At 45.4% G+C, this 21,965-nt stretch overlaps 2 protein-coding genes across 2 annotated transcripts in view; one reads left to right on the top strand and one right to left on the bottom strand.

The window, feature by feature from the left end:
* LOC125723834 (NACHT, LRR and PYD domains-containing protein 12-like) overlaps positions 1–21,965 on the top strand; it is a 360,722-nt gene that overhangs the window by 91,968 nt on the left and 246,789 nt on the right. The window lies entirely within an intron of this gene.
* The window catches only part of LOC125723833 (NACHT, LRR and PYD domains-containing protein 12-like), a 44,155-nt gene that overhangs the window by 18,190 nt on the left and 4,000 nt on the right, over positions 1–21,965 (bottom strand). The window contains exons 4-9 of the mRNA XM_049000665.1: positions 16,186–16,249; positions 15,774–16,002; positions 13,141–14,851; positions 1,929–2,102; positions 1,379–1,552; positions 453–671 (exon numbers count right to left, since the gene is read on the bottom strand). Coding sequence (XP_048856622.1) covers positions 453–671; positions 1,379–1,552; positions 1,929–2,102; positions 13,141–14,851; positions 15,774–16,002; positions 16,186–16,249 — 2,571 coding nt within the window. The remainder of the gene's footprint in view (positions 1–452; positions 672–1,378; positions 1,553–1,928; positions 2,103–13,140; positions 14,852–15,773; positions 16,003–16,185; positions 16,250–21,965) is intronic.

Genomic DNA, 21,965 nt, shown 5'->3' with positions numbered 1-21,965 from the left:
AAGGTGGATTTTTTTCGAATCCTTTTTACAAATCTTTACAAGGGGGCCAATAATTGTGGAGGGACTGTATATTGTTTATATACGACACTGTATTTGTTCAAAATGGTGGTAAGTTAATCATGTCCTCTACTGTGAACACCCGTGTAAAATAATCATTAAACTCATTTACTATATCAGTTTTCATTTTCAATTATAAGGCCCTTACTATCCTGCAGATGAGTGATTTCAGCTTTTAGAGCTCTTTTGGAGTTAAAATATTGGAAGAAACTTTTAATGTCATCCTTAGCCTCCAATGCAGTCTTACTTTCGACATTCCACTTACTGTAGCGAGTCTAATGTTATTTTTTAAGTCAACCCCTAGACTTAGATACTCCTGCTTTATTTTGAAATCATTAGTTATTTTCTACCTTAGCATTTCCACTGTACAGTGTGAAATACCCAGTAATACTCACCTCATTACCCCCAGTTTACAGTGTGGAATACCCAGTAAAACTGACCTCAGTATCTCCAGTTTACAGTGTATGTCCCCCAGTCCAGCAGAGAGCAGCTTCACTCCTGAGTCCTGCAGGTCATTGTCACTCAGGTCCAGCTCTCTCAGGGGTGAGGAGTTTGATCTGAGAGCTGATGCCAGTGCCTCACAGCATTTCTCTGTGAGTTCACACCGGCCCACCCTTAAAAAGATTAAACACTTTCAAATCCAGTTTTTACACTGCAGCACTGTATTCAAATGAGGAGAATAAGGGCCATGACATAATGGATTTTCAGAAAACAATTAAATTATTAAAAATAATTTTAACAATCATTCCGATTCTGTTTGGTGTCCATTATTTTTTTGTCCATAACACGTTAAAGTCATCATGTTTATCTGTAACAGTGCTGTTAACTTTGCTAACCAACACAAATGTTTTGCATGGATTATATGTGTCACGCCCAGCTCGTGTGATCCTTGTGTGCCACGCCCCCTCATTAACCACGTCTGCTGCCCCGATTGTGACCAGCTGTTTCCTGTTATTTCGGCTTGTCTTGTGTATTTCAGTCTGTGTTCAGGTCTGTTTCCCTAGATCTGTCATTGATGTTGTGAGCCGTGTTTCCTCGTCTGCCCTTAATAAACCCCGTTTGCTCGTCTTCACGGCTCCACTGCCCTGTCTGCCTGCTCCTCCGCTCAGTGGACGTCACAATATGGTTGAATGGATGTTTCCTGCTTCACTGCTTAATTATTTCTAACATGGATCGATGGTTGATAAGATTGTGGGATATAAGGAAGTAGGAGAAGAAAACAGAAGCTGTTTGTGTTTGTTTATTATGTAACTGCTGAAAGGCATCGTGGGTTTTCTTGCTGTCCAGTTACTTTTGTGTAAAATGCATATTCTGTACTCACTGCAGCTTCTCCAGTTTACAGCTGGGATCCTCCAGTACAGCAGAGAGCAGCTTCACTCCTGAGTCTCCTGGGTGATTGTAGCTCAGGTCCAGCTCTCTCAGATGTGAGGGGTTTGACCTCAGAGCTGAAGCCAGGGAAGAACAGCCTTCTTCTGTGACTCTACAGCCTGACAGCCTGCAGAGAAAGACAGAAACTCCCCAATAAATAGTATCACCTCACCATTATAATTATTAAATATATGTGATGCTCTAATAAATAATTCCAGTATTACAGTTTAGTGTCTAAGACAAGGCAGAACTCCTCCTCTCTTTCCCTTAGCTAATTACTCACTATCTCCTCTTTATAGTGTGGAATACACAGTAATACTTACCTCAGTATCTAAAGCGTACAGTGTGGAATACCCAATATTACTGACCTCAGTATCTCCAGTTTGTGGTTTGGAATACCCAGCAATACTGGCCTCAGTATCCCCAGTTTACAGTGTGGAATATCCAGTAATACTGGCCTCAGTATCTCCAGTTTGCGGTGTGGAATACCCAGTAATACTGACCTCAGTATCTCCAGTTTACAGTGTAAATCCCCCAGTGCAGCAGAGAGCAGCTTCACTCCTGAATCCTTCAGGTTATTGTCACTCAGGTCCAGCTCTCTCAGGGGGGAAGAGTTTGATCTGAGAACTGAAGACAGCACTTCACAGTGTTTATCTATGAGATCACAGCTGTTCAGCCTGAAACAGAAAACACTTTAAGACACAGACATATACACATCCTACACATTAGTAAAATACAAAGCATTACAATAAGCATTTGTTTTCATTATAATTAGCAGCACAGCTTACACTTCAAAATGAATTATAGTCTGCAGAGTGTTCTGTGCGTCCTGACAATCTGCTGCAGTCATATGATCACTAATTGTGAGTCAGTGCATCTTTGCTCAAAACTAGAGGTAAAACATTAAGTACAAGCTATAGGAATACATAGGAACACATCAACAGCAAGATGGACGTGAACCTCCCATAACAGTCAGACCAGTGTTCCCAGTGCAGTCCTTAGTCATCTTTCTGCCAGGTGTCCCTACACTCGACACGTATCACTGAAAGGAGGAGATGTGAACATTCCCAGCAGCTAATGCAGCAGCAACTGGCACTTGGATTCCTGATCCCATGAGTAAAATCCTTTTTCTCCTTGTATTGTTATACCTGGGAACATGTCAAATCACCAATTACGTCTGGGTGATATGATGATATTATCGGTAATGAGCGTAATCAGACAAGTATCCCGGTGTCGATATCTGACAGTGACTAACCGGCGATTATCGTCTTTGCTGGGGAAACGCGCTTAGGCTACATACAAAGTAAGATAACAGAAAGATTCATGATTTGCTTTCAGTTCAGCCTTCTAGCCAAAGATTCTGAAGCAGTTAAAAAGAAACATTGCACAGAATTTCACAAGCATTGTCCCTTGCAGTAACCATGCGTTCGCCATTCTTGTAAGTTCAGTATTGTCACATCACCAACTTCTATCTCTGAGTCAGCAGCCAGAATGTCAGTCATTCAAGTGCAGCTTTCTGGTGGGAATTTTGAGCTTCCCAACTCAGTTTTTCGTATCTTAGTCTCAGGCACGGCTTTAAGTGTGTCCCTGACCCGCCAGGGCTGTGATTAGGATTGGTTGCTAACTGTTTAATAAAGGTGGTTAAAAGTAAACTCTCTCTCTCATCTATCTATCTGAATCAATCAATCATTATTTATATAGCGCATTTTAGCCACAGCGTTTATAAAGAATTTTGCAAACATTTAAAAAGAAGAAAAAGAAATTCAAATAAGCTCAGAATAAATAACAATAAGCGCAAAAGAAACAAAAATAGAGTAAAAATGTTTTAAAAAAATAAAATTAAAAACCATCATAAAGGACTTTAAATACCCATGTCCTCTTTAAGGGCCCCTCCTCAAAGGGGCCTCTAGCCCCTATGTCTTCTGGGGGAAGCGACCGCCCCCCCGACCCCCCACAATTACTGATATTAATAAAAGCATAAAATAATAAAACTGATTATCATAGATTATTATATGCGGTGGTGAAAAGATGCCTTTTCAGCCTAGTTTTGAAAGTACTGAGACATTCAGTAGCTCTCAGGTTTTCTGGGAGAGAGTTCCAGAGTTTGGGCCCATAGTGACTAAAAGCTGCCCCCTCCCTCCCCAGCCGGGTTTTAGCAATAATCAGTAAATTACTGCCTTCTGCATTCTGGGCCCGTTGTAGATGTGATCCCTGTGACTGGTGCGTGTTAACACTCCGCCAGCGGCATTCTGGGCCCGTTGTAGATGTGATCCCTGTGACTGGTGCGTGTTAACACTCCGCCAGCGGCATTCTGGGCCCGTTGTAGATGTGATCCCTGTGACTGGTGCGTGTTAACACTCCGCCGGCGGCATTCTGGGCCCGTTGTAGATGTGATCCCTGTGACTGGTGTGTGTTAACACTCCGCCAGCGGCATTCTGGGCCCGTTGTAGATGTGATCCCTGTGCCTGGTGCGTGTTAACACTCCGCCAGCGGCATTCTGGGCCCGTTGTAGATGTGATCCCTGTGACCGGTGCGTGTTAACACTCCGCCAGCGGCATTCTGGGCCCGTTGTAGATGTGATCCCTGTGACTGGTGCGTGTTAACACTCCGCCAGCGGCATTCTGGGCCCGTTGTAGATGTGATCCCTGTGACTGGTGAGTGTTAACACTCCGCCAGCGGCATTCTGGGCCCGTTGTAGATGTGAAATAGACAAGAGGGCATTACAGTAATCTATTCTACTAGAAACAAAAGCAGGTATTATTTTTCCCCAGGCAGCATATGACCCCATAACTTATGTGGAGGGACGAACGAGACAAGCACTTATGAATGTTAATTTCTGTACGAAGTAAGAAAATTGCAGACAGTCACAGCTATGAATCCCAGCCCGAGTTCTTAAAATATAAAGAAGAATTTATAGTTTTTAAAGGAACTCTGCATGACTATTAATTAGTTTTAAAAGCTTGTGCATTGTCCATTCCTACCCCTGAGCTCGGCAAAATATATTATAGGTCACCCCCCCCCCCCCCTTTCAAGTTTCATAGTCAGGGAACCATTAACACCATTGTTATTGTGTATAGACTGCCTGGTCCCTCAACATGGCTGCACATTCTGTTCACATCTTAAAAAAAAAAAGAACGATAAAATTAATGTAGAGCTATAATTATTGATCATGCATGATTCTGCAATTCATAGTCAATAGTTACACAGACAAATTTCATAGAGGTGTGCAGCCTTGTGAATAAGATGTGTGTGTCAGTAACGCGCTCTGGCCCCATCCCTGCTAGACGTGGTGATGAAATATACAGCAGATTATCGTCGCTGCATCGCTGGCTGTCGGAATGGTGCCAGAAAAATGCCTTAGGGTTATACAGACAATTGGCAAATGTTTGGGGGTAGGTCTGGGCTTTTGAAGAGGGACGGTATTCACCCCTCGTGGGCTGGTGCTGATCTCCTGTCCAAAAGCATAGCTCATAGTCTCCAGGCAAATCGCTGACTAGCCAGGGCCAAGTCCAGGCGGCAGGCAAACCGGCATAACTGACCACCTGCTAGGTGCTTAGAGTCGTCACCTGGGGTTCATGTTACTGGGACTGTGTCTGTTCCCTGCGCTTTTAATCATGGAGGTCTATTCCACCATAGTGAATGTCATAATAACTTAATAATAATTAAACCAAATGCATTATTAGATAATAGGTGTAATGCAAGGCTAAAACTTGGACTTTTGAATGGAAGATCACTGGCTCCTAAGACACTACTAATAAATGAAATGATTACTGATTTTAGTCTTGGTCCTTATGCCTTACAGAGACCTGACTTAAACCGAATGAATTCATGGCACTAAATGAATCTACTCCAGCTGATTACAGCATAACCCTCGACCAGATGGCAAAAGTGCTGGTGCTGCTGCAATATTTCAGTCTGACCTAGGAGTGTCTGAGCAAAGTGCTTATAGCTTTAGCACATTTGCAATTCTTCTTCTTAGTCTTGCGGGATCATCTCTTTGTAGTTCTTCACCTCCAATCACCATTGTTATTGTTTATAGACCACCTGGTCCCTAACCTCCAATCACCATTGTTATTGTGTATAGACTGCCTGGTCCCTAACCTCCAATCACCATTGTTATTGTGTATAGACCGCCTGGTCCCTAACCTCCAATCACCATTGTTATTGTGTATAGACTGCATGGTCCCTAACTTCCAGTCACCATTGTTATTGTGTATAGACCGCCTGGTCCCTAACCTCCAGTCACCATTGTTATTGTATATAGACGGCCTGGTCCCTAACCTCCAATCACCATTGTTATTGTGTATAGACTGCATGGTCCCTAACCTCCAATCACCATTGTTATTGTGTATAGACCACCTGGTCCCTAACCTCCAATCACCATTGTTATTGTATATAGACTGCATGGTCCCTAACCTCCAATCACCATTGTTATTGTGTATAGACCACCTGGTCCCTAACCTCCAATCACCATTGTTATTGTGTATAGACCACTTGGTCCTTAACCTCTAATCACCATTGTTATTGTGTATAGACTGCAAGGTCCCTAAACTCCAATCATCATAGTTATTTTGTATAGACTGCCTGGTCCCAAACCTCCAATCACTACTGTTATTGTGTATAGACCGCCTGGTCCCTGGAGTTTGCAAATTTCTCAACAATCCTGGTGGTCACTACTGACAAAGCCGTGAAATTAATATTCACATGGAGAATGACAGTGATCCTTTAACAACAACATTTTCTGCTATCCTAGCCTCTGTAGATATTTGTCAGAATGTAGTCGGGCTACTCATGCCAGTAACCACACCCTGGATTTGATTCTTAGCCATGGTGTCCTGGTGGATCACATATCTATTATACCTTAGAATCCTCTGCTTTCAGATCATTACTTGTTAACGTTTGATATACAGTATAGCCTCCCTTCGGCTCCAGGTCCAAAGTACAGTATCAGATATTCAATTGCCTCATTAACTACAACAGCGTTTCTCAACCAACTTCCACAGTCCTTCAGCCTTACATCTGAAGCCCCGTGAGAAAATGAACTTGAACGGGTAACTGTGCACATGGAGAAATCGCTTCGCAGCACCTAGATCTTGTAGCTCCACTGAAGAAGATGAAGCATAGAGATAAGAAACCTGCCCCCTGGTTCTCTGATCATACGCGTAACTTAAACAGGCTTCACGCAAGCTAGAGCGCAAATGGGGCTCAACTGAACTAGAAGTTTTCAGATCTACCTGGAAGGAGCCTCTCTAAGTACAGACTGCGAGGTCTGTGTACCTCTCCAGACTCATGGAAGAGAACAAAAATAATCCTAAATTCCTATTTGAATCTCTGTCTAGGTTAACATTAGGTTAAACATTAAACTCACAAGTCTCACAAGCTTTTATGAGTAATGACTTTATTACATTTGTAATGGTAAAATAAAGATTAGACAAACCATCCAGTGCACGTCTGTAGCTACATACAGCTGCCAGCCTCCTGCTAGTCCTATGCATACTGATAATGACACCTTTGAATCTTTCCTTCTTATAAAACAATCAGAACTTTTGAGCTTAGTTTCCTCCTGCAAATCCTCTACTAGCCTCTTAGACCCAATTCCTACGAAATTCTTGAAGGAGATTCGACCACTGATTAGCACCACCCTGTTAAATGTGTTAGACTCGTCTCTTAGGCTTGGATATGATCCAAAACCTTTTAAAATAGCTGTTATTAGACCTATTCTAAAGAAAGTAAATCTTGAACCTAGTGATTTAGGAAATTATAGGCCAATCTCCATTCATTTCAAAGATCCTGGAAAAGCTGTTGCTCGCCAGCTGTCTTCTTTCCTACAGAAAAATAATGCTAATGAATTATATCAGTCTGGCTTTGGACCAAACCACAGCACAGAAACAGCCAAAGTCAAAGTAGTGAACGATTTGCTTATGGCTTCTGACAGTGGCTGTATGTCTGTGTTGGTATTACTAGACTTAACTGCAGCATTCGATACTGTGGAGCATAATATCCTCTTGGACCGGCTAGAATCTGTGGTTGGAATTAAGGAGACAGCCCTCTCTTGGTTTGGCTCCTGTTTTACTGATCATTATCAGCTTGTCAACATGAACAATGAATCTTCCAAGATCACTAAAGTCAAATATGGTGCAGTATCACACACACACATACGACAGGGCTGAGATTCCAGGCTGCCTGAGACAAGGCCTAGTCTGGTATGAGAGGTACTCGCTCGCCTAGACACAAAAGGGGGGGTCAGTGACCCCACACACACACAAACACAGATGCACACACACGGCTCATACAAACACACACACACACACACCACACACACTCATACAGATAATAAGGGAGGAATTCCATCTTTTATGGCACAAAGATTTAGGGACCTACAGACAGCAGAGTGGACCTCAAGGATAGAGGCCCCTCAACTTGGCACGCAACCCCCTCCCCATACATCCTGCCTTACATACCACAGATTCACCCAACACCCTAAAGAAAGTTTTTTTTTTTAAGTTCAGCCTTTGTATTCCCTATATATTGATTTACTCATGACTACTAGTCTCGATACCCAGATAGGTTATGTTTGTGTGTCCTTAGACAATCTTAGTGTTTAGCTACCCCTGCATACATGCTCTCATGATTATCCCAGAGGAATCTTGAAGATTAAATAATGTAACCAGGTATCTTAGTGTGGCTCCTAACTATCAGAGGTTCTTTCTTTCTTTGTTTAACAACCCCCCCTTTACCACATTCCTCTGTGGCCCTTATCTGATCTTTGTGGTCCGTTAGCACTTCTTTGTCCTCTACTATTCTGCAGTAAAAGACTGAATTAATGTGTATATTATCAGTTCTGGAGAGCAGATAATTGGGATAAGCCACACCAACCAAAATATGTTGTTCCCAGATGTGCAATTTAAATTGGTATGACCACAAACTAACGGCCACATCTATCTAAGGGTAAGATCTGCTATTTAAATGTGAATATGTAATGTAATGTCCGTACAAATGATCCAAAGTAGCAACCTCTGTTGATGTATTTGGATGCGATTTATTAACATGCATAATATCAGAAATAGTTAATCAATTAATACAGATGGTATGAGGTGTGACCCGCCAGGCTGTTATGGCATGTTTGGTGTTAATCTGATGGAAAATCACTCCTGATTCCAAATACGCTCAGTGGTTACTATGAAACTGTATGTATCAAAAGTTACAGCAGTTTAATGAAAATCATCGGTAAAGTGATACCAGTCTAGTCATAAATACCAAAAGGACTGATACAGACACCCCTCTGAAAACCTGCCAACTAGATGATCAGCCATTGCTTCAGGTGTCGAATTCCTGGTCACCCCTATTCATGAACTTTAAACCATAAAACATGGCACTTCTGAAGAGAGCAGGGGGAAGAAGAGAGAGGAGCAGAGGAGAACATCGGCCCCACAGAGGGAGGAGAAGAGAAGCCCTGGGAGAAGAGCAGCCCGTGAGAAGCCCTCCTGAAGCCTGCCGGTGAAGGCCTGCTACCCAACAGAGAACTGCAACCAAGACAGAGCCTTTCACCTTAAAGCTTCACAAGGAGAGAGAATCCAAGGGGCTCCACTCCAACAACCGCTCCAGACGCCGCGCCGTCTTGGGTGCTACCATTCCCTCAGCTCATCACCTCTGCGACCTACTGCCAAGACCCCCTCCACTCTGCAAACAAGTAAACCAGCTTCCTTTCATACTAACAACCTAAGCTGTTCTGTTAGCCTGCTTTATGACTTTAGGGTCGTGTTTCCACAAACTGTGCTTGCTTTGCAGAACAGTATTTCCCTTTTAAGGTTACCCATTTTAAATCTGGTGTAGGATCACACATGCACATATCACAGAGCTTAAATTCCAGGTGGCCTGAGACAAGGCCTACCCTGGTACGAGAGGCACACATCGGCCTAGGCCCCAAAGGGGGGTTAGTGACCCCACACACACAGACACACTTAAACACACACAGATAACAAGGGGGGCCAGCACTCCAACTTTGATTGCTCAAAGTTTTAACGACCTATAGACAGCAGAGTGGACCCCAAGGACAGGGGTCCCTCGACTTGGCACACAACCCCCTCCCCATACATCCTGCCTTACATACCACTCACCCAACACCCTAAAGAAAGTTTCTTTTAAGTTTGGCTGTTGTATATCTGTATATTTATTTACCCATGACTACTAGTCTCAATATACAGACAGGTCATGTTTGTAATGTGTCCTAACTTTCAAAGACTCTTTTTCTTTGACTGACTAACCTTCCCTCCCCCCCCCCTTTTCTTTTCCACATTCCTCAGCAGCCCTTATCTGATCTTTGTATTCTACCATGCCTATCTAAGGGTAAGATGTGCTGCTGACATGAGAATATGTCGTATAATGTCTGTATAAAGGGTAACCTCTGATTGAGGTGCAACCTAGACCACTTAGACCAGGGACTGGTGTGAGTAATATAACATAATAACATAATATAAGTAATCATTAATTAATCATTACAGATGGTATTCGGTGTGAACCGCTAGGCTGGTGTGGCATGTTTGGTATCAAACCGATGGAAAATCACTCCAGTTTTACAACACTTCAGCCTCTGTTCACTGAGTGCTCACAATAGTCCCTGCCTCTGTGCGATTTGGCTACTGAGCTCTAAAACCTCAAACTCGACTGAAATATCGTGAGGCTCCTCTCATTGGACGTGAGGGGAGCTTCGCTACCAACCGTTTACATTACCTGGTGATGCAGCTCGCTGGACGAGCCTACTAACCCAGGTTACTAAGCGATACTGGTAACTAGTGAATCCCATGTAAGTCTCACATTAACAGGCTCACGGGGATTAATTCAAATGTAATTAATTTCAAAACATATTGGTGGAGATATTAAAATTTACCTGAGCTAAATATTCCTACAATGGTGTCTCACAGGGATCAGTGCTGGGCCGCTACTGTACACTGTATATATTGGTCACATTATCAGAAATCATGGTGTTGGGTTTCATTGTTTTGCTGATGATACACAGTTATATATATATCTGTTAAGCCGGATGATGCATCACAGCTCTCGGTTAGAAGACTGTCGACTAGATATCCGGTGCTGGATGGTAAATAATTTCTTTATGTTAAAGACAGAAAAACAGAAGTACTGTAAACTGGTCCGAAGGTGGCTCGAAATAAGTTTGACAACCTCAACCTTGGTGGTCTTCCTACCCAACCTGACACAGTGGTCAGAGATCTTGGTGTTCTGGTTGATTCACATTCATGTTTCGATGCTCACATAAAAAGCATCACTAAAGCTGTGTTCTATCCTGTACGGAACCTCGCCAAGCTTCGGAAGATGCTCTTCTTTCATGAAGCGGAAACACTAACACCTTTATAACTTCCGGGCTGGATACTGTAATGCCTTCCTTTCTGGGTGCCCATCTGGATCCTCACATAAACTTCAGCTGGTACAAAATGCAGCAGCCAGAGTTCTTACAAACACTAAAAAATGTGATTATATTAGCCCTGTTCTATGCTCCCTTCATTGGCTTCTAGTTAAGTCTCTGATTAACTACAAAATACTGCTATTGATTTATAAAACACTGAATGGCCTTGCACCAGAATACCTTAGTAACCTGGTGGCCTTATACAACCCTCCTCGCTTTCTTACATTATAAAGAGCAGGATATCTGTTAGTACCCAGGGCAGAAAGAGCTACGGCAGGCTGCAGAGCTTTCTCTTATAGAGCTCTTCAGCTGTGGAATAGTCTTCCAGTGGATGTGCGGGATTCAGGCTGACTTTCAATATTCAAGTCTAGACTAAAAACACTCCTGTTTAGTTTAGTTTATATGGACTCTAGTTCTAGCTCTAGATAACTGCTCACTCCCAGTCAGACCTATAGTGTGAGGTGTAGAGCTGGGTGGGGATCGGTGCCATTGGCTTTGGATAAACTGAACTGTCAGTCTGTCACTTTAGCTTCACACCCCCTTGTGGAACTGGAGTGCTGACATTCAGGGACTCCCCATGTCTGCGTTCCCACCTGCCTCTCCCTCCTACTTATGCTGCCATTGCCATATCTGCCAGAGCTTACATACTGCACTCACCTAGCTGTTTGCACTGCCTCTAGTCTCCCCTACTGCACATTTTATTTCCCCTACTCCCCCTGGGCTGTGCTGCCTGGAGACACCACATTTTCAAGACATCCTGCCTACCCTGCTGCCTGCGACGTCTCCATTACCTGTGACATCCTTCTGGCCTGCTGCTGCCCCCTGGAGGATGGGCTCCCCCTTTGAGTCTGGTTAGGGTTAGGGCTTCCTCTGCTGCCCCCTGCAGGATGGGCTCCCCCTTTGAGTCTGGATAGAATTAGGGCTTCCTCTGCTGCCCCCTGGAGGATGGGCTCCTCCTCTGAGTCTGGTTCCTCCCAAGCTTTCGTCTTTCTAGGGAGTTTCTCAAGTCATCTCTGACTTGCTCACTGGGGGCTTTGGGCAGGGATGCTGTAATGTGCTTTGAGATGATGTAATGTTGTGAAAAAACACTATACAAATAAAACTGAACTGAACTGAAATTGCACTCAATGTTTAGGGGGAGGACTCAAAATGATTGTTTATTGTGATATTTTTATACTAAATGACATACACATTTTTTAACTTATCACCCAGCCCTAATCAACAATACACTAATCGGAGAGCTATCAGTCCTGTGAAATAGGCTTTTAGAAAAAATGTTTGTTTGAATGATTTATGAATAATGATACTTCATTCACCCCCATGGGGAAATTGTCTTTTCGCCCCTCCCATCTTGCTCTCCAAGAGACACACAGACACATATACAGGTGAGAGGAAGTTTGGGGGTCGCAGCGCAGGATCGGCCAGCATCCAGCACCCCTGCAGCTCAAGGGCTCAGCGATGACATCACTCTGCCGGCCAAGAGATCTGAACCAGCGACCTTCCGCTCATGGACAGAGTCCAAACCCAATGAGTCACGCACCACACCCAGTATTTACAGAAATGCTTCCTACAGCATTCAGAACTGAAACGAATATGAGTGGTTTTCCCACTATTAATGAAAACTGGACCATTCTGTATGATGCTGTATTTTTGGTTATTTGTTACACAAAGGATGGTCGTGGAAATCTTGTCTTTTTTGTTTTTACTACATCACTACCTTCAGTTAATATGAACTAGATTAAAAAGGAACCTTGATGATAAAAGAGGGGAAATAAATTATATGTATACATATTCATTTTATATTTTAGACAATGTTTATCTATTTCTGCCGGACTAGATGTGTCGTCACATCCTCAGCAAGGTGCAGCTGAGGCCAGCAGAGGGCGCCAGTGAGCAGCCAGAGACAGCAGTCATACGGAAGCTCCCAGCTCTGGGCTCCATCACATGAACGCGCCTGCTGACAATAACACTCACATACCACTGATACACCCTGTGGATAAAGAGCCCTCACTGTTTCTATAGCAGGTTAGGATGCTGTGCCTGTGATCAGAAGGCAGACTGGATGGGAATGGAAACGTAGTAACAAACAAAAAGTGACATCACTACCTTCAGTCATTATAAAGTCTGTGGTCAAGATTAGCTACTGCTATACAAACAGCTATAGCTGTGATTATCAAAATGAAACCCACTTATTAATCCATGAGGAGAAATATATGATATATATTACACATTTCAAACCATATTCATGCATTACTGCCAGATCAGACATGATTTCCCATCCCCACGTCACTTACAGAGCCGTCCTGGAGTTCTTGACCACAGACAGCAGCCTGCAGTGCTCTTCATCTGATCTGATGTATTTCTTCAGGTCAAACACATCCAGCTCCTCATCTGACATCAGCATCACAAAGGCCAGAGCTGAGTACTGTGCAGGTGAGAGGTCATCTGCTGAAATGTGTCCTGAATTCAGGTATCTTTGTACTTCCTCTACTAGAGAATTGTCACCCAGCTCAGTCAGACAGTGGAACAGGTTGATGGTCCTTTCTGGAGATAAATTCTCCTGTATTTTCTCCTTGATGTATTTGGCTGTTTCCTTAATGGTATGTGAGCTGATTCTTGTCGGCCCCAGTAGCCTTTGTAACAGAGTCTTACTGGAGTCTGTTGAGAGGCCCAGGAGGAAGCGGAGGTAGAGGTCCAAGTGTCCATTCTTGCTCTCTAATGCCTGATCCACTGCAGTCTTCAGCAGGTCAGCTGATGAGTTTGACAGAAACACATATAAAGCAGCGAGATACTCCTGGATGCTCAGATGCACAAAGCAGTACACCTTCTCCTGGTACAACCCATACTCCTCTTTAAAGACTTCTGTGCACACTCCAGAGTAAACTGAAGTTTCAATGACATCAATGCCATTCTCTGACAGATCTTGCTCATAAAATATGAGATTGCCTTTCTCAAGGTTGTCAAAAGCAAGTTTACCAAGTGTCAAAAGAAATTCCTTGCTGTATTCCTTAAGCTTAGTTTCATGGTTTTTCATATACTTGTCATTTTTTAAACTTGTCTGAAAGATCAGGAAGTGTGTGTACATTTCAGTCAGAGTCTTTGGAATTTCTCCCCTGTCAGTCTCACTAAAAAGCCTCTTAAGCACAGTGGCTGAAATCCAGCAGAACACAGGTATGTGGCACATGATGAAGAGGCTCCTTGATGATTTCACATGTGTGATAATCTTGCTGGCCAGGCTCTGATCCCTAAATCTCCTCCTGAAATACTCCTCCTTCTGGGCATCACTGAACCCTCGTATTTCTGTCACCTGGTGGACACACTTAGCAGGTATCTGATTGGCTGCTGCTGGCCGGGAGGTTATCCAGAGGAGAGCGGATGGGAGCAGATTCCCCTTAATGAGGTTAGTCAACAGCACATCCAGTGACATTTTCTTTGTTACATCAAACCAGCTCTCATTGTTCTGAAAATCCAGAGGAAGGCGACACTCATCCAGACCATCAAAGATGAACAAGACTTTGGAGCTAAACAGGTCAGTGGACTGAAGTGATTTCAGATCTGGGACAAAGTGGTGAAGCAAATCAATCAGACTGTATTCACCCTTAATCAAATTCAGGTCCCGGAAAGGAAGAGCAAATATGAATTGAACATCCTGGTTTGTTTTTCCTTCTGCCCAGTCGAGAATAAATTTCTGCACAGAGACTGTTTTCCCGATACCTGCCACCCCTTTAGTGAGTACAGTTCTGATAGGAGTCACACGCCCACATAAGGGTTTAAATATATCATTGCACTTGACTGTAGTATCTTCTGTTCGCCTTTTCTTGGATGCAGTTTCAATGTGTCTCACTTCATGGTCATCATTGACTGCTCCAGTCCCACCTTCAGTTATGTAGAGTTCTGTGTAAATCTCACTGAGAAGTGTTGGCTGTCCTTCCTTAGCTTTCCCTTCAAATACACACTCAAATTGCTTCTTAAGTTTACATTTGATTTCCTGTAGCATGAGCTGTCCTGAAAAGAAATGAGAGGAAAATGCACTAATTCTCACCGTGATCCTGACCAGTATGAGGAAGAATATTTTCCAAAAACACACTTCTTCACACATACATATCCAGATATTTCCCTGTGACTGTGAATGTGAAACTGAAAGTTTTATCATGTGTATTTTACTGGAACACCGCATACAGGACCGTGAATAAGCCTTAGGCAGCCAAAGGAAATGTTTAAAGCCATTTATCTGGGTAGTAAGTGTATATCTGCTCAGAACCAAAAAAAACACAAAACCCCTTTTCATTTCCCAAACCTCTCCTCAGGGGCACCATGTCATCACCCGGCTCGTCGGCTCCTCGTGTGTGCCACGCCCCCTGATTACCCACGTGTGCTTCCCTGATTGTTTCCAGCCCTGTCTGATTACTTTGCTTAGTCTTGTCCTATTTAAGTCCTGGTCTGACCTGTTCCCCTTGTCCGTCATTGTGGATTCGGTGTGGTGTGTGTTTCAAGCTCCTGTCCCGTCGTAAATAAACCCCAGTTTAGCCCTGATCACTGCCTGCCTGCCTCTCCTTACCTGCCGACCCGCACGATCGCCGCTTCCCGCGAACACGATCGTGACACACCACAGCCAGTCCATGTATTTGTTAAATTTCACCACCAGCTCACTTCATTAATTAATTAAATTAGTTTAAAAACTCAATGAGATATTGATCAGCCACATGAGGTGTGTTAGTGGTCAAGTAAAAAAATACGTGGATATACTGCACGATTTCTGCAAATATTAGGGTGATTTTAGGAGAGGTTCTGAAATGGCAAACACACTTTGACATACATATTATAGTAGTTCTATACCAACATGAAGACCATTTAAACATCCTTTTCTCTGGCTGCCTAACACTTTTACACAATATTGTACATGTAAATAATGTTATAAAGCTCTTACTCTTCTCCAGCATGTCAGCAAGATCATTTTGCTTCATGGTCCTCAGGATGTACAGTGTGATCTTCAGAGCTACCTCTCTAACACTGGTCTTCTGCATCTGACCATCACAGTCCAGGGCATTGTCCTCCTCCAGCTGAGGCTCAGAGAATTCTGGGTAATTCTGATCTAGGTGCCTCACAAACGTCTTCAGTTCCTCCTTTAGGAACTGCATGGCTTTTTCCTCTAGCGACTAAAATAAACAGTCAGAGTTAATTATTGCTACTTATACCAAACCTTTTCAGAGTTTCACTTGTGAATCATAGATTAAAACATATTTTCTTTAAGATGATGAATTTCTTATTATACAGCTGTATAAAATATAAGCTAATTGACATAACAGCCAAGAAAATATATATCAGCAATAAATACAAACCTTCAATATGGATGATAAACCCGATTTATCATGTAGATCTGAACTGCATTCTTCCATTTGGTCTCTGTGAATTAGGCAGAAACATAAAGACCTCAATTCATCTACAGAAATGTAACAGAAAGACTGAAAAGTTCCCCATTAAAACTGCTGTTACTGCAGATAAAGAATAACACTGTGGTATATTACAACACCAATTCCAAAAAGTTGGGACATTGTGCAAATTGTAAATAAAAACAGAATGCAATGATATGGAAATCTCATAAACCTGTATTATATTCATAACAAAGTATAGAAAACATATCAGATGTTTAAACTGAGACATTTTGCTATTTCATGAAAAATATTGGCTCATTTTGAATTTCATGACAGCAGCACGTCTCAAAAAAGTTGGGACGGGGGCAATAGGAGGCTGGAAAAGTTAGTGGTACAAAAACCCAACAGCTGGAGGAACAACATGCAAATAATTATGTCAGTTGGCAACAGGTAAGTAACATGACTGGGTATAAAAAGAGCATCTTAGAGCTGCAGTGTCTCTCTGAAGTAAAGATGGGCAGAGGGTCACAATCCCCCTAATACTGCACTGACAAATAGTGGAGCAATTTCAGAAAGAAGTTCCTCAGTATAAAACTGCAAAGAGGTTGAATATTTCATCATCTACAGCACATAATGTAATCAAAAGAATCTGAGAATCTGGAGAAATCTCTGTGAAAAACAAGACTAGATGCCTGTGATATTTTGGCCCTTAGGCAGCACTGCATCACAAACAGGCATGATTCTGTAATGGAATCACTGAATAGGCTCAGGAATATTTCCCAAAAACATTGTCAGTGAACACAATTCGCGCTGCCATGCACAGATGCCAGTTAAAACTCTATCATTCAAAGAAGAAGCCGTATATGAAGATGATCCAGAATCACCGACGTCGTCTCTGGGCCAAAGCTCATTTAAAATGGACTGCGGCTGAGTGGAAAACTGTTCTGTGGTCAGTCTAATCTAAATTTGAGATTCTTTTTGGAAACCAGGGACACCATGTCATCCGGACTAAAGAGGAGAAGGACCACCCAGCGTATTATCAGCACTCAGTTCAAAACCCAGCATCTCTGATGGTGTGGGGGTGCATTAGTACATATGGCAGGGGCAGCCTGCATGTCTAGAAAGGCACCATCAATGCTGAAAGGTATGTCCAGGTTCTAGAGCAACAGATGCTCCCATCCAGACGACGTCTCTTTCAGTGAAGACCTTGCATTTTCCCACATGACAATGCCAAACCACACACTGCATCAATTACAACATGATGGATTCGTAGAAGAAGGGTCCGGGTACTGAACTGGCCTGCCAGTGGTCCAGATCTTCCAGCCATTGAGAACATTTGGTGCATCATAAAACGAAAAATATGACACAGAATATCTAGGACAGCTGACCAACTAGAATCCTGTATCAGACAAGAATGGGACAACATTCCTTTCCCAAAACTCAAACTGATCTCCTCAGTCCCCAGACATTAGTGCCCTTGAGAGGTAAAGTGGGCTATCCCACAAAAACAAAGTTTTGAGAAAATGAGCTCCAAAGTTGAATTTTTTTCAAACAAATCAGTGTGCCTATACCTTACAATTGATTTATATATATATTATAGGTAGCACAGAGATATGACTTAGATAATAACAACTTATCCAATTGAAAATATTCAATAAAAAGGGAGTAGGGGTCAAAACTGTGGGATAGTCAACGTTACCTCGCAAGGGCACATTTACAGACTGTTGTTAAAAGAAGAGGAGATGCCACACAGTGGTAAACATGGCCTTGTCCCAACTTTTGTGAGATGTGTTGCTGCTGCGACATTAAAAATTTTTCCTTACGATGATGCATTTTCTCAGATTAAACATTTGATATGTTTTCTGTGTTCTGTTATGAATAAAATACAGGTTCATCAGATTTCCATATCATTGCATTCTGTGTTTATTTACAATTTGCAGAACGTCCCGACATTTTTGGAATTGGGGTTGTAGTTTGGAAAGATGTATCTGCCATGTTAAGCTTTATTCACTGGGGCGGCTTCCTGATTCTCTCATGACAGCAGAAGAGAACCAGTGACATCAGGCTCCAGCACACAGAGACACAGCAGGCAGGAAGGACAGTTTTCTATGCAGCCCTTTGTACCCAGTGACATTTACAGTGATTCACCTGATTAGCAGAGCTAAATACCAGCATCTGATTCACAATCCTCAGTCAAGAAACTGGTTAAATAGCTTGTTGGTTAAATTCAGCACCTACAGGGCTAATGGGCTGAATCTGTCCTTCAGCACCTACAGGCCTGAGAGCTGACAGGGCCTGGCGGGGCAGAGTCTGGCAGAGGAACACACCTGACCTCTTATCTGCAGCCACATAACTGGCCCAGCTGCGCATGCAGGGCAGGCAGCCTGAGAGCTGACAGGGCCTGGGGGGCAGAGTCTGGCAGAGGAACACACCTGACCTCTTATCTGCAGCCGCATAACTGGCCGAGCTGTGCATGCAGGGCAGGCAGCCTGAGAGCTGACAGGGCCTGGCGGGGCAGAGTCTGGCAGAGGAACACACCTGACCTCTTATCTGCAGCTGCATAACTGGCCCAGCTGCGCATGCAGGGCAGGCAGCCTGAGAGCTGACAGAGCCTGGCGGGGCAGAGTCTGGCAGAGGAACACACCTGACCTCTTATCTGCAGCCACATAACTGGCCCAGCTGCGCATGCAGGGCAGACAGCCTGAGAGCTGACAGGGCCTGGCGGGGCAGAGTCTGGCAGAGGAACACACCTGACCTCTTATCTGCAGCTGCATAACTGGCCCAGCTGCGCATGCAGGGCAGACAGCCTGAGAGCTAACAGGCCCTGGCGGGGCAGAGTCTGGCAGAGGAACACACCTGACCTCTTATCTGCAGCCGCATAACTGGCCGAGCTGCGCATGCAGGGCAGGCAGCCTGAGAGCTGACAGGGCCTGGCGGGGCAGAGTCTGGCAGAGGAACACACCTGACCTCTTATCTGCAGCTGCATAACTGGCCCAGCTGCGCATGCAGGGCAGGCAGCCTGAGAGCTGACAGGGCCTGGCGGGGCAGAGTCTGGCAGAGGAACACACCTGACCTCTTATCTGCAGCTGCGTAACTGGCCCAGCTGCGCATGCAGGGCAGGCAGCCTGAGAGCTGACAGGGCCTGGCGGGGCAGAGTCTGGCAGAGGAATACACCTGACCTCTTATCTGCAGCCACATAACTGGCCCAGCTGCGCGTGTAGGGCAGACAGCCTGAGAGCTGACAGGGCCTGGCGGGGCAGAGTCTGGCAGAGGAACACACCTGACCTCTTATCTGCAGCTGCATAACTGGCCCAGCTGCGCATGCAGGGCAGACAGCCTGAGAGCTAACAGGCCCTGGCGGGGCAGAGTCTGGCAGAGGAACACACCTGACCTCTTATCTGCAGCCGCATAACTGGCCGAGCTGCGCATGCAGGGCAGGCAGCCTGAGAGCTGACAGGGCCTGGCGGGGCAGAGTCTGGCAGAGGAACACACCTGACCTCTTATCTGCAGCTGCATAACTGGCCCAGCTGCGCATGCAGGGCAGGCAGCCTGAGAGCTGACAGGGCCTGGCGGGGCAGAGTCTGGCAGAGGAACACACCTGACCTCTTATCTGCAGCTGCGTAACTGGCCCAGCTGCGCATGCAGGGCAGGCAGCCTGAGAGCTGACAGGGCCTGGCGGGGCAGAGTCTGGCAGAGGAATACACCTGACCTCTTATCTGCAGCCACATAACTGGCCCAGCTGCGCGTGTAGGGCAGACAGCCTGAGAGCTGACAGGGCCTGGCGGGGCAGAGTCTGGCAGAGGAACACACCTGACCTCTTATCTGCAGCCGCATAACTGGCCGAGCTGCGCATGCAGGGCAAGCAGTCTGAGAGCTGACAGGGCCTGGCGGGGCAGAGTCTGGCAGAGGAACACACCTGACCTCTTATCTGCAGCTGCATAACTGGCCCAGCTGCGCATGCAGGGCAGGCAGCCTGAGAGCTGACAGGGCCTGGCAGGGCAGAGTCTGACAGAGGAACACACCTGACCTCTTATCTGCAGCCACATAACTGGCCCAGCTGCGCATGCAGGGCAGACAGCCTGAGAGCTGACAGGGCCTGGCGGGGCAGAGTCTGGCAGAGGAACACACCTGACCTCTTATCTGCAGCTGCGTAACTGGCCCAGCTGCGCATGCAGGGCAGGCAGCCTGAGAGCTGACAGGGCCTGGCGGGGCAGAGTCTGGCAGAGGAACACACCTGACCTCTTATCTGCAGCCGTGTAACTGGCCCAGCTGCGCATGCAGGGCAGACAGCCTGAGAGCTGACAGGGCCTGGCGGGGCAGAGTCTGGCAGAGGAACACACCTGACCTCTTATCTGCAGCCGTGTAACTGGCCCAGCTGCGCATGCAGGGCAGACAGCCTGAGAGCTGACAGGGCCTGGCGGGGCAGAGTCTGGCAGAGGAACACACCTGACCTCTTATCTGCAGCTGCGTAACTGGCCCAGCTGCGCATGCAGGGCAGACAGCCTGAGAGCTGACAGGGCCTGGCGGGGCAGAGTCTGGCAGAGGAACACACCTGACCTCTTATCTGCAGCCGTGTAACTGGCCCAGCTGCGCATGCAGGGCAGACAGCCTGAGAGCTGACAGGGCCTGGCGGGGCAGAGTCTGGCAGAGGAACACACCTGACCTCTTATCTGCAGCCGTGTAACTGGCCCAGCTGCGCATGCAGGGCAGACAGCCTGAGAGCTGACAGGGCCTGGCGGGGCAGAGTCTGGCAGAGGAACACACCTGACCTCTTATCTGCAGCTGCATAACTGGCCCAGCTGCGCATGCAGGGCAGGCAGCCTGAGAGCTGACAGGGCCTGGTGGGGCAGAGTCTGGCAGAGGAACACACCTGACCTCTTATCTGCAGCCACATAACTGGCCCAGCTGTGCATGCAGGGCAGGCAGCTGACAGGGCCTGGCAGGGCTCCGCGCTTTAGGAGCTCGATGGCTACCTCCAGGCCAGAGTTCTGACTCATGTGGCTCCCTCCACCCGCTTGGACCGGATGCTAGTGAGGGGCAGCACAGCCTCAGTCGGAACACTCTGGGTCGCCCTCAGGGACGGATTATGGGTTGTGTGGCCCCTGGGCAAAACGTTTGCGAGGCCCCCCCCCCCCCCCCACCACCACCAGCACCACCACCACAACCACCACAATTCAAGGGCCCTTGGCAGCCAAACGCCCTCCCTATAGGGTCAGGGGCCCTGGTAGGCAGAGGATCAAAGAATGTAGGCCCTCTAAAATAGACAAATGAAAATACATTGTTGATAAGTGTTGCAAATTGTTTTGGGCTAGGGGCCCCACGGGCCCCCTGCACCCCAAGGGCCCCTGGGCAGCGGCCCCGCTGGCCCGGTCCGTAATCCGTCCCTGGTCGCCCTCCGCGTCCGTAACACACATTCATTTTTATTTATATTTATTTCTTGAAAAATATTCTATTTTCTAATTATTCTGTTTTTTGTGTACTGTGTACTTCGTAAACTTGTTTACCTACAGAAATTTTGTTTACGTCTATAAATGTTTACTTACTTGCACTATAGCTGCTGTTTTTGCACGTTGTCTTTGTTTTACATTATATGTTTGTATCTGTGCACTTTGCTGCTGAACGCAAGAGAATTTAACCCTGAGATCAACAAATCATCTTATTTTATACTCAGTGGATGAGAACCACTGCAGTGTCACATTAATTATGATCTGAATCAGCAAGTATTTAAACGTCACCTTTGGCAAAGA

The sequence above is a fragment of the Brienomyrus brachyistius genome, unplaced genomic scaffold (assembly GCF_023856365.1).
Source record: "Brienomyrus brachyistius isolate T26 unplaced genomic scaffold, BBRACH_0.4 scaffold52, whole genome shotgun sequence".
Classification (NCBI taxonomy): domain Eukaryota; kingdom Metazoa; phylum Chordata; class Actinopteri; order Osteoglossiformes; family Mormyridae; genus Brienomyrus; species Brienomyrus brachyistius.
Note: the sequence above shows the minus strand (reverse complement) of the source record. Positions and strands in the feature narration are given on the sequence as shown.